This window comes from Alternaria arbusti, assembly GCF_024043155.1.
Source record: "Alternaria arbusti strain BMP 1465 chromosome Unknown scaffold_43, whole genome shotgun sequence".
In the NCBI taxonomy this organism is placed as follows: domain Eukaryota; kingdom Fungi; phylum Ascomycota; class Dothideomycetes; order Pleosporales; family Pleosporaceae; genus Alternaria; species Alternaria arbusti.
In genome coordinates, this window is record NW_026249983.1 from 3658 (window position 1) to 20569 (window position 16912).

Genomic DNA, 16912 nt, shown 5'->3' on the forward strand with positions numbered 1-16912 from the left:
GCTCTAAGCACGTCCTCTAGAGTAGAATAGGTAATTCTAGGTATACTTTACTATTAAAATTCTGTTAATTTACGTATATAAATAGATAGGTTCGTATAGGCGTAAGAGGTAGAGAATACCTAGTAATACTTAGAAATTTGTACGCACACAACGTTAGAACTTTACTTAGTAATACCTAGGAATTTATAGGTATAAGACGTTAGAAGTTTATTCTAAGAATATAGTTATAATCTAAGAGCATAGTTTCTATCTATAAGGTAGTAGAAAATAAGCTAAGAAGTTATAATGCTTACGCTGTTAAGCATACTTTTAGAGTTAGCTTATAGTGTTAAGCGTGCTTCTAAGGTTAGCTTATAGTATTAGACGTTCTTCTAGAGTTAGCTTATAGTGTTAAGCGTCTTTCTAGAGTTAGCTTACGCTATTAAGCGCACTTTCTAGGTACGCTTATAGATTTAAACGCGCTTCTAGAGTTAGCTTATAGTGTTAATTACACTTCTAGAGTTAGCTTAAGCTATAAGGCTAGTGCTAGAATGTTTAGGCGCATAGACTAAATTTTACAGGATTTAACAGCAAAAGTCGCAAATCTAATATAGTTAGATCTAATCTACTTCTAATAACTATTCTATAGTGCGCGTAACTAACATTCACGTAATCGCGCGAAACTCGAGCACCGCGTCTCTAATACATCGTCTTAACCTTAACACATTGTCGCGACTCTAACAAACTCTTGCGAACGCGTCGCGACTGTGTCGAACTCTCGCGAACGCGACGCGAACACAAACACTCCCCGACATACTTGCTTATCGCATAGGCATCGGGACAGAGTTCACGCAACTCTGCCAGGACGAGTTGTGCGAACCGGAGACCTTAAACTCTCGTCAGCGCAGCCTCTCTCTTCATCGAAGCTACTCACATTAAAAGTCGTCGCGTACGGGTCCCAGGTAGAGTCCAGGTGCGGCGCATACTCAATTACGTTGAGCAGGTAGTTGAGCGGTTGCGCGCCGTAGAATCTGCTCAAGAGGGCGTATGTCGCATCGAGACCTTTGTCATGTCAGTAATCGCGCCGTCGACGCCTCCGCGATGCGGTCCTTCCGATTGCACATACTTGACGCGGTTCCCGACGTAGTCCAGATAGTACCGTCCTCGACCCAGCGCGCTTGCGGCACCCACGTCACGTTCGGTCCGCGCTCCGTTATCCACGCCCACCCAGACTTGTTCGTTGTCGCCTTCTTGCCGTCGAGCACACCAGCGCTCGCAAGCGTCGCTACGCCGAAGCTTACGCCGACCAGGTACTCGAGCGAAGCGAGGCGCATCTTAACAAAGTCAGCCACCCCAGTGTCGTTGTTTTGGTCTAGGGTCACAACGCCGAGCCCACCGGGAACGAAGAGGATATCGAGCGCCGGCGCGTTCTTGAAGTTGTGGGTTGCTTCTACACGAGGCGCGATGACGTGTCCGAAGTCGGTTGGCGGCATGCTGTAGTCGTCAGGGCCGTATGGCTGCATGCCAGCGGGCACAAGGCCAGTCTCTTCGGCGATGACGGAGAGGGTCATCTTGTTGAAGGCCGAGAGCTACATGGACGCTGTCAGCGCTGAGACACGAGGACTGTGAGTATCGTTGGGTTCATACAATGGTCAGCATCTCCATGGGGCCAAAAACATCCAGGAGCTCAAACCCGGGAAAGATGACCTGGAAACGGTAAGCGCATGAGGTCTATGACTTACGAAGATATACGTACGAATCCGACGGAGAGGGTACGCATGGTGTTGAGCTCGGGTGTGAAGACGGGCGATGAGCTGTTTCCTGCTTGACACACCGCCGAGGGCAGCAAACAGGAGGCGAGCGCCACAACCTGTCCAAAGAATCTGAGATTCATGATGTATCGTGAGTCCTGCGAACGAGCTAAGAGACAGTCGGCGTTTGTGATACTGAGTAACCTCCGATTCTCAACACCTGCCGAGCACGTGGCGAACAAGGTACTGCGAAAGAGTTCTTATATCCTCGCGCTCGCTGCGCACAGGCGTGTCGTCACTTCGCTACATCTATTCCACAACAGCGCCATCTCCAGTCTCGACCTAGCCGCCATGATCCTTTGAGTCTAGGCGGGCGCGGCAGACAAGCCGAAGAAAGGGAAGAGGAGACGGGACGAAGATTCCGCTCAATTGAAGCGAACGAGGGTAAGAACCTGCAGGAACTCCCTCGCCGGGCGTAAAAGAGTGCTCGTGCGGAAGGCTTACATTCAGCATCACGACAGTGCTGCCTGCGCGGATTTGAGCACGTTTGCGGAACGTGAGCGAATATGTTTCCCGTGGCGTTCAGCCACAGCGATCCGTCAAGCAGGTCGCAAACATGGCAGCTTTGCCGTGAGAACCCTTAGAAGACGATCTCTACATTGTCGTGTCGAGGTGGAGGAGGTTGTGTATCGTAAGTCTCCGGCGCCAAGGGCTTTGCCCAGGTTTGACAGCGGCCAAGCGAGCTGCCGCATGCCGACCAATCGAAGACTCACCACCTCCCCTTCTGTTACAACAAAGTTCCTTCGGCTTTGGGTGGTGTCGGGCTCGTGTTGTCAGGCAAGAAACCTCAAACATTCACGCAATACTTTCCATGGATCAGAACAGTGACTCGTGGACGGGTTCGCTCGCCCTGGAAGTTGACGAGATGCGCCACTCGCTTGCCAGGCGCGTAATCAGGAAGGGCTTTTCAGCTGAACATCGTGTTTTGGCAATGCTGGCAGCTGTCCTGCCCCGCCTTTCTCCTCTTCCTCGCTCAACCGCAAGATCATCCTCGACTTTGGGGCTCGTGGCAGCGGCACCTTGTATCGCATCAGGAACGCATCGCTGTCGCGCGACAAACGCGCAGCGACACCCACTTCGCGCGCCATTGTCACTCACTCGCGATGTCCGGCGCTCCACCGGCGCTCCCTCCCCGGCCTCAGAAGCCGGTGCCTCCACCATCAGGCTGGACCGAACACATGTTCTACACGAACGGATCGCCCACACCCGCGTTCGAGGCGTTGATGAAGCAGTTCTTCGCGAAGCTTGATCCCAGAGGCACCGGGTACATAACGCCAGAGGCATTCTCGAGTTTCGCAGAGGTATCGCGCTGCCCGGATCCTGACAACATTTGTAAGTACTCTGCTACGCGCGGGCGAACAGTTCACTGTACGCAGGTTGCGCAAGAACGTCTGCTGACTCTCCCGTGTTTTGACGGTAGGGAAGAGAAGTCTTACCCATGGCGGCATGTTCGCGAAAGAAGACATGGCAGACTATGAGTTCAAAAACGTGATGGAAGGCTTCTTCTTCGACCACAAGGTCGTGACGCGCAATCCGGGCGCGCCGCAGCTACCATACGGCGGTATGCCTCTGCTCAGCTTGGCCGGATTCACAGATTGGATTGGATTCAGTTGCGCGGCGCATCCCGACGGCATCTTTGTGGTCCCTGGGTTGAATAACGCGCTGCGGGTTTACAATGTCTGGCCGGAGCGTGGGCCCTTACCGCGATACGTCTTTCCTCCATGTCGACCAATCGAGGTACAGCAGCGCATGGATCAAGCGACACAGCGTTGCAATATGAACGCGCAGCAGAAGCTCAGAGCGACTCAGTTGGAGGCTGAGATTAAGGCGCAGGGCCGAGAGCATGCCATTGATCTGGTGAGTGATACGTATCGAGTCTATCGGTACTATTGAGATTGTAACGCGAGCGTGTGTGGTATGTTCTTCTATTTGCCCTTCTCATTCTTCGTCCCGCAACTCAGTAGTTCCATAATGCCGTCGTATAGCAGATCAAATACATTCCTCCTTGTTGTACTCCAAAGCTTCGCATGGTCATCGAGTAGCCGCAAGCTCCGACGGCGGCACATGCGGCGATGGAAGTTCCTGCGACCAAGTTGGGGTGTTGTTGTATGACTTTGTATCCCGGTCACCTGCGTGATGCGCCACTGCAACACCAGGTGGCTTCTCGTACTGCTGCGCTTCAGCTTCGGGTTGATAACTCATCCTGGTATTCATGTCCTTCGTCTTGCGACGGTTACGGTAGAATAAGAATGCCGCTGCTGCGACAAACAGTGCGCCCACCGCGACACCAGCACCGATACCAGCCTTGGCGCCAGTCGATAGGCCGCCGCCGCTATTTACACCTGCTGCGGTAGCATCGGTCGGCCCTGTGGGCGTGGGTGTCGACGGGATCGATGGTACTGTGCTAGCAGGGCTCGAGATTGCGGTCGTAGATGACATCGGCATTGGCATTGGCGTTGGCGAAGATGATGTTTCGGGGTTCAACGCTACAGTCGAAGACAACGCGAATATCGATGCGGCTTGAGAAGAGGTGGCGGAGGTAACGCCTATCGTGGCACCCCCGATATTACCGGCGCCCGCTTCTTCGATCGAAAGTATGCACCCTGCGGGAAGAGACCAGTCATCAAATTGTCGGGACAGGTAGATTGGCGACCATTCTTTGGTTCCGTTCTGATTGATATCTAAGCTGAAGGCTGGATTCAATGTTAGCGAAGTTGCGATGATAAGAGAGGCTGTGATGGATCGCACTTTCTCCCTGCCCTGCTTCGATGTCGCCTCGTTCATAGCATTGGATCATGAGGGTATTCGCAAAGGTCGACCACCAGTCTACATTCACTGAGTCATCGACATTGAGGACCACATGATGCTCCTCGCGCGGATAGTTGAAGGCGCCTGACATATCCAGACGCTGTCGGCGTTGCAAGCTGAACGAAGGGTAGAGATAGAGAAAGTGGAGAGTCGAACGGAAAGGTTGTTGTACGCCAGTGCAGCAGCTGCAGCAGCAGCTTTGTAGAAGCCTGCGATCCGCCTATCTCTATCTCGCATATATCTAGCTTTATTGCCAGCAAGTCTTTTGCAGCCTCGAACGATAGCGCGCGAATCCCGAGGCGAAGTGGTGTGAGGCTGAGAGCGCAGTGTAGCGAAATGGCCCCCATTCAGCATACTAACGAATGTACAAGGGAGTTTGTTTTTCGCGATTACGAAAGGAGAGCGACGCCATGTTGAAGCCACAAGCAACTGACATGCCATGTTCTGTCGTTGCCATTATGTGGAGTGGGTCCACGATGCAGCACGATGTGGAACATTACGCCGCAGGCCTGGGCACGGTGGTAGAAGTTGGGGCGGTTTCGCGCATCGTCAAGCTGGCATACGCCGTTGATCTATGATACCGAGTTTCGTCACATCGTGAGTCCAGGTGGATTGGCGCAAGAGTCATTTTGGGCGTTCGTTGTTGAGGGGAGCTCAAGATTGCTTCTGCGAGGCTGAGCCGTAGCCGAAAACGCGGGTGGTGCCACCTCACACATGGGCTGCGCCATACACTTGGCATCATCGCTAATTGGCGGGCTTCAGAAGCACAGCAATCCAGACATGGCTTCTGGGCTTCACGCTCGAGCCCGAGTCTTTTTGAGAGAAACCTTGGGCACGCGCGTTGCGGGGGTTGGAGAGTCGGAGATGGTGGTTGACCAGGGCTGCTGTCGCATCGTGTGGGGTTCACACACGCGTCTGAAGAGTGGTGAGAGGCATTCCCAGTCGAACTGACTACACTTTCCGCTTCCATTGTGTAGTCATGACCATGAGGGATGTGCAAGCGGAGCAATTGAACGAACGACAACAGGGTAGTATTATAACACAGAACTAGTCAAGAGACCCTGCGAATGCGACGCGCAATACTAGCAGCCGTTAAACCCTAAGCGCACGTCTAGGAAAGCTGCACCGGTACCTGCGGCGAAGAATGAACCTGCGACATTGTAGCCTCGCTGTACGGCCTCTCGTATCCATTGCTTCCATGAGGCGCGACCGCAACACCCGGAGGCTTGTTGAATTGTTCGGCCTGAGATTGGTAGCTAAGTCGTGCGTTGAGATCTTTTAGCTTGCGATGGTTGCGGTAGAACAGGTATGCAGCCGCCGCGACAAGCAACGCGGAAACACCAATACCGGCGCCGATGCCAGCCTTCGCTCCTGTGGACAGACCAGCACTGTCGCTCGAGGTTGTGGTGACGACTGGGCTGGTGGGCGTCACGGTTGGCGGTGCTGTATTGCCTGTGTTGGCGGGGGTTGATGCGGTGCCCGAGGCCGGCGCGCTTGTCGTGGTCCGCTCATACGTGACGGTCGACGACAAAGCAAAGATCGATGCGGGCTGAGTTGCAACGGAGCTTATGGTGACTGAAGAGGCGTAGATAGTCGTGGTTCCACCTCTCTCATAGAACTTGATACCGCACTCGACAGGCTCGCTCCAATCTTTCACGTCCTGCTCCAGCATTGGCAGCGACAGATCTTGCGTGCCATTCTGCGGAATGTCGTACTCGTATACTAACATCTCGTCAGGTCAAACATGATCTTGAAGATATGTTGTGAGGGCCGCACTGTAACCTAGATCTGGGTTGTTGTCGTTCTCATAGCACCAGAACTGCAGTCGCTCGGCAAATGTTGACCACCACGACACCTCCACCTTGTCATTGACATTGACATAGAGTGGAACGATCGGATAGTAGAAGTCTCCAGACATGTCGGAGAAGTTTTTGTGCGGATCTTCCGGTACGAGGCAAAGTGTCGCGATCTAGAGCTGAAGCAGGCAGGGCAAGCGGGCAGCCGTCAGCAAGTGCAAGGGGCATACCTTTATACTTACGCGCAGCAAACCTATCTTCGGTTTCTCGTACGCTAACAGCAGCCTGGGCCGACTATTGCGAATCACGATGCGAAGTGGCGCAAAGCTGTGGTATCATACAGCGAAATGGCCCCCGATCGACACACGCTTGATGCCCAGGAACTATTTTCACTTCGCGCAACGAATAAAATGACTGTCAGGCGCAATGAAATGGCCATGTGACCTGTGATACGACACTTCGTCAATAGCTGCGGGAAGTGGAATTCTCTATCGCAGTGTTGTCGATTGGCGGACAGCCTGGTGCGGGAAAGAAAGTCGCGAGCCCTGGACGAAGTCTAGAAGAGTTGCAGCGTCGTCGCAAGTCTTGAAAGCAAGAGAATATAGAAGGATATGAGCTTTAGCGACATGATGGGTTGCGCTCGAAGTATCCTGATGGTGAGATGTTTCGGGTCATCTGGGTTGGCAATAGGTGCACCAACACTGACAAGGCTGAAGTTGGACCAGAAGGCTGAGCTACAGCAGAGGCACCGATTACCTTGCATGCGCTGTACCGCTCGCTGAGCTCCTTCTTCTACCGACATATCATGCGCGTGAGAAAAAGCTGCAACGACTCAGACTAGCCTCAACCGACGTACGTTGAGCGTCCCGCTCTTCAGCTCGTCTGCGATCTCGCCATTCATTTGGCCATGTACAAAGCCCTCACCGACAACCTGCCACGCAGCTTGCAACGCCACTTTCCGCAGGACAAGCGGGATGCTGCATCCGAACAAGATAGCCACGACATCGCCCGGCCTTGCGCGACACGGCGCCATGCCAACGTAGCCTTGTTCGGTGACCATCAGCCGGCGCGCTTTCTTCCGCACAGTATCGTGGAAGCGTGAGAGAAAGGTATCGAGCTTGTCGTTCATCTGATGTACGGGATGCGACGGTGGCCGATGCAGTGTTGGGGCAGGTGAAGAAAATTTGGTGGGTATCTGTCGGACTATGTCTTCGAGCGACATGTTGCCGAACATCACATGACGGTTGCGCTCAAACCATGTTGCAAAGCTCCAGTCGACAGGATCGCCGTCAACACAGGCATGACAGAGGAAGAGGAAGTCGCTGATGTAGTGCGATGGCGCCTGGAAGCAGAGGTATTTGTCTCGACGGTCGATAACCAAGGACCGCGCTATAGCTTCAAGCCACTCAGCAGGCTGCTTTGCGACTCGCGAAGCACTATGCTGGTATTCTTGCGACTGCATCAAGTCATGACCGGCCTCGCGGCAGACAAAGCTCTCGCATCGCAATTCGCGCTCGTCAAGCCCGCCGAGCCCGTGAATAGTGTCCAACACGACACCGTTGCAGTGGAGTTCCTTCAAGTCCTCGGAAAATGAAACATCTGCTTCTTTCCTCAGTGTCTCTCCAGGAGCATCGTAGATTGATTTCCAGCGTGTTGATCGTAGCGGTCTGAAGTTTCCAATGTGCTCACACGCACTTTGGCTTGCCATCAGCGGCACAGGCGAAGCGAAGTCGATTGTCGTCCTCCAGTCCGGAGCCCAGGTAGGCACAGGATCTTCGACACCGGGGTCGCTGACTGCGGCGTTAGGACAGAACAAATGCGCGAAGCAGACGATATCCAGGGACCGATGGACGGTCCAGAAAGAGCGAACGAGTCGTGCAAATTGGTGCGCAATACTGGTGGTATATTCGGCAGGTCCGATGAGCGCTCGGTCTTGTTCAGTGATCAAACCTAGCACGGAGTAAATGCGATCTCTACTGTCGGTGGCGGAGTGATTACCCAGATACGCCATGATGGCGATCAGGTTGATGCCGATCGAGGCCGGCTTGGTGTGCCATTGATGAATGCGGCGGCGATTGAAGGCTCCATCAAAGAGCTTTCGCGGAACAAGCTCGTGTTCAAAGTCCTTGCTGATGGTGCTGCAAAGGAAGATGCTATAGATGGCGCTTTTGAATCTTCCGCGACTGATACTATCCACGCCACAGTAGAGTTTCGCCTCCTTTGGCAAGACAAACTCTTGTAACGTCCAGACCCTTGTCCACCACGGCCTGGCGAGAAGATTACTGACGGCGGCACACTTATCGGTGAACTCTGGGTTCTCGAGTTTCTTGCGCATGGCAAGGTCGTCCCCATTGAACCCGATCTGCAAGGTGGACAGGTAGTGCATGAAGTCGATGGCATCGGTGCAGTCGCTACCGTCTTCTTTCTCCTCACCCAGCCAGACTATTGCTCGCCTGGCTCTTTTGTAGATGTCTGCCATGATGCGCACCTGTTTCTCGCGTTCGCTGGGATCATCCAAGTTGATGCACAGCGAGTCAATCCACCACCAGTCTGTGGTCTTGAAGTCGCCATGGCGGGTGACCATGTGAATAAATGGTACCAGGCTGTTTAGTATGGGTAGTCCTCCGGTCTTCAGATTAATCTTTGCACCTTTGTACTTGCGCTCGCCCCACACATAGCTGGCTGTGTAATAATGAGGGGCGCTGGCGATGGCGAACTTCTGCAGCTTGCCAACGAAGACGCCATCTTCTGGCTGCGAGAACCGGAGAAGACGAATAGAGCTCTCATCGACGGGTTCTGGGAAGACTGTGGTTCTGACTGGCGGTCGCGCGTCAAGTTCCATAGGTGTGCATGCTGCGAGATGGTAGGTGGGACGGTGTGCATGGCCGCGGGAGTGGCTGGATTGACGCCCCGCTTAAGCTCGTTCTTGGCGGCTGACCCAAGCCCTTGCACCTCGAAAGCCGCGCAACGACATCGGAACAGCGGAACAGAGCAGTTTTTCGACCGAGAGCAGTACAGCTTCGACTGGGCATCTTTAAACTACATACCGCCGCTCTCACATGTCAAGTATCCTGGTCCACTCACCCGTTCTTTCAACGTCCTGCAGCGCACTCTTACTGGCAACCCAATTCTGTCCCTTAGTCCTATCATACCAGACCCTTAACACCCCATGTTCGGCCACCCAATCGAGACCATACATCTCCTGCATATACTCCACCTGGGCCATGATGCAGAGGTCCGCTAATGTGACGTTTGCGCCATCACCACTCAAACTTTCGCTCTTGTTGCCAACCACGTCTCCTTGTATCCGAGCCTCCAACCGCGACAAGAGCATGTGGAACTTGCCACGCGCATGCTTTGCCGCGCTCTCACTCATCTCACCCTCTGTCAAGCCCGACCAGGACAACGTGTTCGGATCCGAATGTACAAGCGCGACGTTGCTCCAAGTGATGACATCGGACAGCAGGCTCAAGATGTCTCTCGTCCGAGCCCGTTGTTGGATGGTTGCGCCCCTCACGTCCAGATACCCATTGTCCACGCTGAAGACTTCTTCGAAGTACTCCATTATCGCATTCGACTCGTATATCCAGAAGATTGTGCCATCGGCGTATGTGATGCGCAGTGCCGGCACCGAGGTTCCGGTAGGACGGGCTTCGAGGCCGGGGTGGGGGACGAGGTCTGGTGTCGGCGCATCTTTGTCAAGAAAGATGGGGATAAGACGTATGTTCTTCTCGTGAAGCATCGAGGACGTAATGTTCTTTGCGCGGAGGTAGTAGATGATCCGGCGCGGGAACAGGCCCGTCGGCCAGAGCCAGACGGTTGTTTCATGCTGCTGGTTCTGCGACGACATGGTAAGTTGGGAAGGGTGAAGTTGTAGAGTGACAAGACTCATGCGCGTGCCGCATCTTTGGTTTGGCTTCGTGATACGTATATATACATCCCTACATGTACAGGATGGTCAAAAGGAACGGAAACTTTTCGCATACTTCAGGGATTCTGCCGACGTTGAGCCATCTCGAGGGCTGATTACTGTAATGTTTCCGAAGGTTGTCCACCGCGACGCATCATTCCGGAGACTTGAACAAGTCGCCGGGTGCTGGTGTAAAATGATGTCTTCCGATCATAGTGTCAGAATTCCCGTCGGTTGATACCGCAACAGGTTAGGTAAATGCGGACATCTCACGGCCAGCATCGGAATGCGCACAGGTGGTGGATGGAGTGCAGGAGGTGAGACGGCGCGCGAAAGCTCGGGCAAGGGCGGTCGAACCCGTTACGCGCTAATCCTTGGCGGCCCTCATCACGCCCGCACGCCCGCCCGCAGCAACACGACGTATCACAACACACCATTGTGTTGAGACAAACCGTTTGTCCATTCCACCCTACTCTTCCTCATCCAGTGCTGCACGAAGACGCGCAATGCGTGAGGCTTGATGTCAGCAGTCGCTTCGTCATCCCTGCGCAATGTTTCTTGCCATGCCGATCCAATCTCGTGTTCATCACCAGGAATACTGCCTACAACGCTTTCGTGCTACACCAACACGATGTCACATGATTAACAGCTATATCGCTACTCTACACGTCTGCCTCAATCCCACTCACACATAAGCCAACCCCTCCAAATCAATCTCCTCCCTCCTCCGCCTAAACCTCAGCCTATTCCCTTTCCTCAGCGCCTCCGTCTCGCCAAACAAGAACCTCGATTCCAGATCCGTCCCCTCCGCCAACTCCCAATCGTACTTGAGCAGCAAATGACACAGCGCGATTTTCATCTCATTCGCAGCGAAGAACCTGCCGGGGCAGCCTTGTGCGCCATGTCCAAATGACAGGTTATTGGGACCGGTGGAAACGAGATGCGCTTGGCTGACTGTGGCGCGGTCGGTGCTGGCGCGCATGCGCTGGTAGCGGTATATGTCGTATTTGTGGGGGTCGGGGTAGACGTTGGGGTCTGACATGTTGGAGCCGTCAACGGCGATTTGCTCGCCTTTTTTGATGACGAGGCCGTTGGGGAGGACGACGGTGCGTCGGGCTTGACGGCGCATTGTTACTGGAGTAGGGTGAGCTTGGAGTTCTTTTCTCGTCATCGACTGAATTACTTACGAAATGCAGCGGGTCTATACCGCTGCGACTCCTTCAACGCGCTGTCCATCAACGTGAGATTTGCAAGCGCCGCTTTGGTCAGACCGTCGGCTGTGAGTACCCTCACTATTTCCTCCCTTAATGCCGCAACGTAGTGTGGTTCGTTCGCCAGCAAGGTTATAGCATGCGTTAGCAGCTCACTGGTCGTATGTATCGCTACGAAAGATAGCGCAATCTGGAAGAGAGCTGGGTCGTACCCTTTTCCTCCGCTCTTCTGTTCGAACCAATCGATCATGTCGTTGAAGACAGGTTCCGGTTTGCCGTTTCTCCTAGCTTCGGCTTTTAGAGCTCGACGCTCGGCGAGAAGAGGTGTGAGGATTGCGCGGCATGTGGCTCCATGTTTGAAGACGTTCTTCGCCTCGGAGGAGAACCAGGGAACGAGGAACTTGAGCGAGGATGGGAGGGCAGTCATCTTGAGAATCATGGTGAAGCTTGCTACCGTGTAGGCTTTGGAAGCTTCCAGCCACGCCGTGTTGCGGCACATGGTGTCGCCGAGAAAGACCCTGGTGGAGAGACGGGCGATCAGTTGGAGAACGCTCTCTGCTATAACGGTTTCTCTCCATTCTGCTAGGTGGTTAGCTCGTATCACCTGTTGGAGACGACGAGGAAAGTCATCTCACCCGTATCTTGGCCGAATATCACGTCGAGAGCATGACTGGCTTCTTCCGAGAGAGGCTTTGTTAAGACGTCTTGGAGAGTCTTGTTAGCTTCGTAATATACGCGTAGTTGCTTGCTTCTTACTTAGGTATTTGGTAAGTTGGTCCTTCACAACATTTTGTACAAGTCTTTGTTCGTGGAGCAAGACGGCATACATTTCGAAGCCGGAAACGTGTCCCGAGAAGTTCTTCTCTATTGCCTGTGCGAAGCTAAGATCCATGCTGTTACGGATCGTTGCTGCATACTCAGGGGGTAGGATAAGACATTCGCCCGTGTCGACAATCAGCCTATAGGGCTGCTTGCCATATCGTATCCTGGCGTCGCTCAGTATAGCCCTTCCATTCTTGAGGAACTCAATCCGTTTTGACAGGGTGGTCTGGTTCCAGCGTGGAGGATTTGCTAGCGGATGTTTCGGTTTTCCGCTGGTGCTAACAACGACCGAGAGTACGCCTATAAGCCCTAGCAACATGGCAATCATTGCTGGGAAAGACTGCGCCATGGATACCAGGGACAAGTTTGACGGAGCATATGGGACTTGTGGTAGCCCGTCAATCGACATGTTGGACAGCATCTTCACTGCGAATGGTTGGACCAGTGCGTAAAAGAAGGCGCATCAAGTAGACTTATACGGCAGTCTGTGATCAAAGACACTGACAATCCCTGGCGTCACGAACGCTGATCCTGAAAGAAAAGTCTTCATCACGATAAGCTTGGTGGGCTCTTGTCCGGCAATGTCCTCTATTCTGAGCGTATCCGTGACTTCATTGTAGACTGAACCTAGTCGTGCGTCCACTTTCGACGCTGTAACAATCCACTTTGAACGATACGCCAACCCACTGTGGATGCTGTATCGACTCAATTTGAACGCTGTATCATCCCACTTTGGACGCTGTGTGAACCCACTCATGAGTCGTAGTCCACGAGAGCGATAACCTCTTCATTCAAACGAAACACCATGATCCTAAGGCTTCTGCTTATACCTGTATTGTATGAGTTATACATGCCGTGCGCATTATCTTCTTCTGTTCTGTTACGATGGTGCAAACTAACTGTAGCCATCTGCAACTTCTACAACACCTTCAAGGTCGTGATGTAGATGTGAAGGATTTCTCGGATCGTCAAAACGGAAGGTCAAACGATGCCCCATTGTTCTGAATCCTACGTCATAGACCACGCCAGCAAACCCCCTTTTCTTTTGTCGTGGTTGCGAAATGCACCGAGAAGTATTCACCGTTGCGATAAAGGTGGAGCCATAGTGGGGACCAGGACACCATAACAGCGTGTGCGGAACCTGCTGACTGACTTGGTCCAATGAGATCGTAGCAAATTTGAAATGCGCATAAATTATCTGCATTTTCGCTCGCGCTTTCATGCGATCGCAATTCTGTGAACTTTTCAGCACCACCCTGCACCGTTGGATAGAGACGTGTTGGAGGAGGCGCGTAACGCGGCGCTAGCACGCGAGTGCCACTTTTCTCATGACCTCCCAACCCAAACACAGACACGCATTCACAGCAGGTATCTTCTATCTCTGATCACGCGCGGACCAGATATTGGAGGTATACATCAGGCGTTCAACATATACCCTTCACTATAGTCCTTGACATGGAATACCTACCTGCGTTATTCCCGTTCTGTGATGCTATACAGCACGCCTTCGCTATACCTCCTTCTTTTGACACAGAACGTCTCGGATAACAATCATGGTGTCGTTTGCGCGTCTTGATCACACTGCGCTTCCCCCTGGAGTTCCCAGTACCGAGTCAAGCGGAGGAAGAATCCTGCACAACGATCCACACACGTCCCACTGTGGTATAGACTCCAGGTTCAGGTATAAGAAACCAACCCTGTCAAAAGCACGAGTAGAAAAACATCATATCGCATTAAGCCTATCTCAACAGCTATGAAAATGACCCCCAAAGCACGCACCATATTAGACGGGCCCATACACCCTGACGAACAAATACTCAACACGATACATGATCTCTTGTCCTCCTCGGCATTGCATTCCTCGATTATATCGAACTGGCCCATAAGCTCATCTCATTCATTCCGCTTAGTACATTGGGTCGCCAACGGCTGTGATAGATGCGGTGCATACACCATTCTGGCAGTATCCGGCGGGCGTAAGCCAGCCCCACAGTTCTAGTCAAAGTTAGCGTCGAGCTGTGATGTGAGGATGGATGAAGACCTACCAACTGACTGTCCATTCTGGAAGATGGCATTGGCCGCACCCGAGATCGTCGCAGAGCAGACTTGTGTACCGCTGAGCTGATCGCAGGTGATGATGAAAGGAGCCGTCGCGCTCAACGGAGCACTGGCAGCACCATAGCAGCGGCCTCCGTCGCACCATGCTGCAACGCTAGTGTTCGTGCCGTAGTTGTTGCCATCAACAAGGAGGTTGCTGATTGTACCAGCTACGGTGATGTTGCACTTGTATGAAGAGTCACATGCACCAGACACTGTGACACTTTGTTAGTCGATTGAATGGCTTGTGGGTAGAATGGAGCACTTACTGAGGCCATAGGCAGCACCAAGAACGCCAGAGAAGGCTTTGTCGATCACGCCCGGCATCGCGGGGAGGTTGTCGAGTGTGAGCTTGCCTTGTCCCTGGACTGGAGCGGAGAAGGTGGACGGCAGAGCGGTGGAAGCTGTAGCTGGAGCGGAAGTGGGCGCCGCAGTGATGGTGGCTACCGATGAGGCCTTGACAGATGAAGCTCCCAGGCTAACGTCGACGGCCAACAAGGTCGAAGACGAAACCTTGACTCCCAAAAGAGGTGAGGACGATCCACCGACATTGACACCAAGCAGAGGTGCGGTACCCGTTGTTGTGGCGGCTGCGCTGCTGGCCTTCGAAGTGATGACTGAGCTGGCAGCGCTGCTGACCTTAGAGACGATGGCAGAGCTGCTGGCCTTGGAAACTACCGCGGAGCTGCTAGCCTTCGAAACGACTGCTGCACTGCTAGACTTCGCAGTGACGACTGCAACTGCACTGCTAGACTTGACGACGGCCGCTGCGCTGCTGGTCTTGAGAGCACTGGAGGTCTTCGCGGTGGTAGTAGCGCGTGGGTCGAGGACTGGCGCAGCTGCAGCCAAAGCGCTGAAGAGGGTGATGGTAGCGAGGAGCTTCATCTTGATTGATATGATAGACCGAGCGAGTAAGGGTAGCGAGAGAGGAAGCGAGAGAGATGCCGAGGAGGACAAGAGATTAAGAGCGAAGGTAGAGCTGTGAAGCTTGTAAAGCGAGAGCTGGAGATGCTGAGGATGCCTTGTTCATGCAGCAGAACTGGCTGGTCTTTATGTGTTTCTCCAAGACGAAGGCCGTTGTCTTGGAGTATCCCCTGGACCAGCATCATTTGGATTTGTTCCTCAGCCACGAACTCGATCGATGTCGACGAGCAATGCAAATTGCAGTCTACTGCTCTGGTCTGGCCCTCCTCATCGCGAACGTGCCCTGGATCTAGAACTTTGGTATCCAGAACGGCCACGAAGAACGCTTGGTGTATGCCATCGGGAGTGCGCGAGGCTGCCGGAGCTGGGTACCTGCTTTGTGGCAACTTTGATTGGTGCGGATCAGATCCGCTTCGCGCAGTTCTCCTGAGTCGCAACGTCTAAGCAATTCCAAGGTACGGGTGCCGTTCCGCCATAGGCTTGAGTGGAGTAACACGATCTGGAAGCGGGATCTAGCGCATTGCGCAAATGGCTGGCCCGTCGACCTGGTTGCTTCGTGACGCGATAAGGTGCCAAGCAGCCGATTTGCATTCGATCAAGCACGGTCATTTTACTCGAATGCCATGTAAGGTTTGGTGCTAGGACGGCTAGCACTAGTTGCCGCAACCATAAGTGCTCGCCAGGGATGGTGCCCAACGCGGGGTTGGCTTTCAGGGTGCAACACCATCTCCGTTTCTGATGATACTGATGTGCAAACAGGGTAAGGTCCACTTCCCCACGATGCAGCCGTTGGATACGACGGAACGTCTTCATAGATGAGGTGGGTCTTTTGATCGACAATCTTTCAGCGCTCTTGTTTTGCTTGATGGTTGAACACCTTGCAAGACAGTCTCTCATGGAGTTGATGGCTGACAAATACAGATCGAAGTCGTAGCTGTCTGTTGACCTGCAGCCTCTATCACAGCGCCTGCAAATGTCTCACTGCAGGCCTAGAGTAGACAGGACACGCCGCCGATATCACGTCACTGCTTTGTGCGACGATAACGCCGAAAGAATTGGATGCGCCTTTGGATCAGATTGGAGGTTGAGCTTGTTTCGCGCTGACCATCGAAAGAGTAATCAGGAGTGCGCGAAGATAGCGCAGAAAGTGTTGGGTTGAAGCCTCGTTCTCGCCGGCATGACGGTATCATAGATCGTCACCACTAGCGTAGCGAACCGTTTGATCGACTTCCCACGTTTGGATCGGCGCAGGGGTGACATATGGGTAGCGATCGTGGAATCAGTATGGTGAGGAGCGGGACGACTGCCGTGCGGACGATTGGGCTGGTGCGCGTGAGTAGCGCAACACCTCCACTATGGATGCGTCTTCCGGAGTCCCCGCCTTGCGTTGTGCTGCGGGAGAGCTGATATTGCAAACATCTAAGGGAAAGCTAGGAAGAGCCTGTTCGATCTCTGCTTTCGAGTATGAGAGATGGCGAGGAAACTGCCCGGGGCGTTTAACGTGTCGCTTCGCTCAGGTTGTCACTCGTTCTCCAGCGTTCCAGGTCCTGCTGT

General features: G+C 53.4%; 6 protein-coding genes across 6 annotated transcripts; 1 reads left to right on the plus strand and 5 right to left on the minus strand.

The window, feature by feature from the left end:
• Positions 1–800: 800 nt before the first annotated feature.
• On the minus strand, positions 801–1759 carry J4E86_011747 (uncharacterized protein; the record flags this gene model as incomplete). The annotated part of the gene is made up of 5 exons (XM_051452237.1): positions 801–866; positions 914–1041; positions 1106–1568; positions 1627–1686; positions 1736–1759. 5 exons carry the CDS (start codon positions 1757–1759, stop codon positions 801–803), a joined length of 741 nt encoding a protein of 246 aa, XP_051296580.1.
• A 1134-nt stretch (positions 1760–2893) lies between these two features.
• Positions 2894–4314, plus strand: J4E86_011748 (uncharacterized protein; the record flags this gene model as incomplete). Its single annotated transcript, XM_051452238.1, has 3 exons — positions 2894–3122; positions 3211–3647; positions 4033–4314. 3 exons carry the CDS (start codon positions 2894–2896, stop codon positions 4312–4314), a joined length of 948 nt encoding a protein of 315 aa, XP_051296581.1.
• Positions 4315–5709: 1395 nt separating this feature from the next.
• J4E86_011749 (uncharacterized protein) lies at positions 5710–6516 on the minus strand (the record flags this gene model as incomplete). Its single annotated transcript, XM_051452239.1, has 2 exons — positions 5710–6320; positions 6375–6516. 2 exons carry the CDS (start codon positions 6514–6516, stop codon positions 5710–5712), a joined length of 753 nt encoding a protein of 250 aa, XP_051296582.1.
• Positions 6517–7226: 710 nt separating this feature from the next.
• Positions 7227–10244, minus strand: J4E86_011750 (uncharacterized protein; the record flags this gene model as incomplete). Its single annotated transcript, XM_051452240.1, has 2 exons — positions 7227–9247; positions 9479–10244. 2 exons carry the CDS (start codon positions 10242–10244, stop codon positions 7227–7229), a joined length of 2787 nt encoding a protein of 928 aa, XP_051296583.1.
• A 745-nt stretch (positions 10245–10989) lies between these two features.
• J4E86_011751 (uncharacterized protein) lies at positions 10990–12686 on the minus strand (the record flags this gene model as incomplete). Its single annotated transcript, XM_051452241.1, has 4 exons — positions 10990–11438; positions 11492–12094; positions 12151–12192; positions 12251–12686. The coding sequence occupies 4 exons, from the start codon at positions 12684–12686 to the stop codon at positions 10990–10992; spliced, it is 1530 nt and encodes a 509-aa protein (XP_051296584.1).
• A 1557-nt stretch (positions 12687–14243) lies between these two features.
• On the minus strand, positions 14244–15319 carry J4E86_011752 (uncharacterized protein; the record flags this gene model as incomplete). The annotated part of the gene is made up of 3 exons (XM_051452242.1): positions 14244–14332; positions 14383–14649; positions 14704–15319. The coding sequence occupies 3 exons, from the start codon at positions 15317–15319 to the stop codon at positions 14244–14246; spliced, it is 972 nt and encodes a 323-aa protein (XP_051296585.1).
• Positions 15320–16912: the final 1593 nt, after the last annotated feature.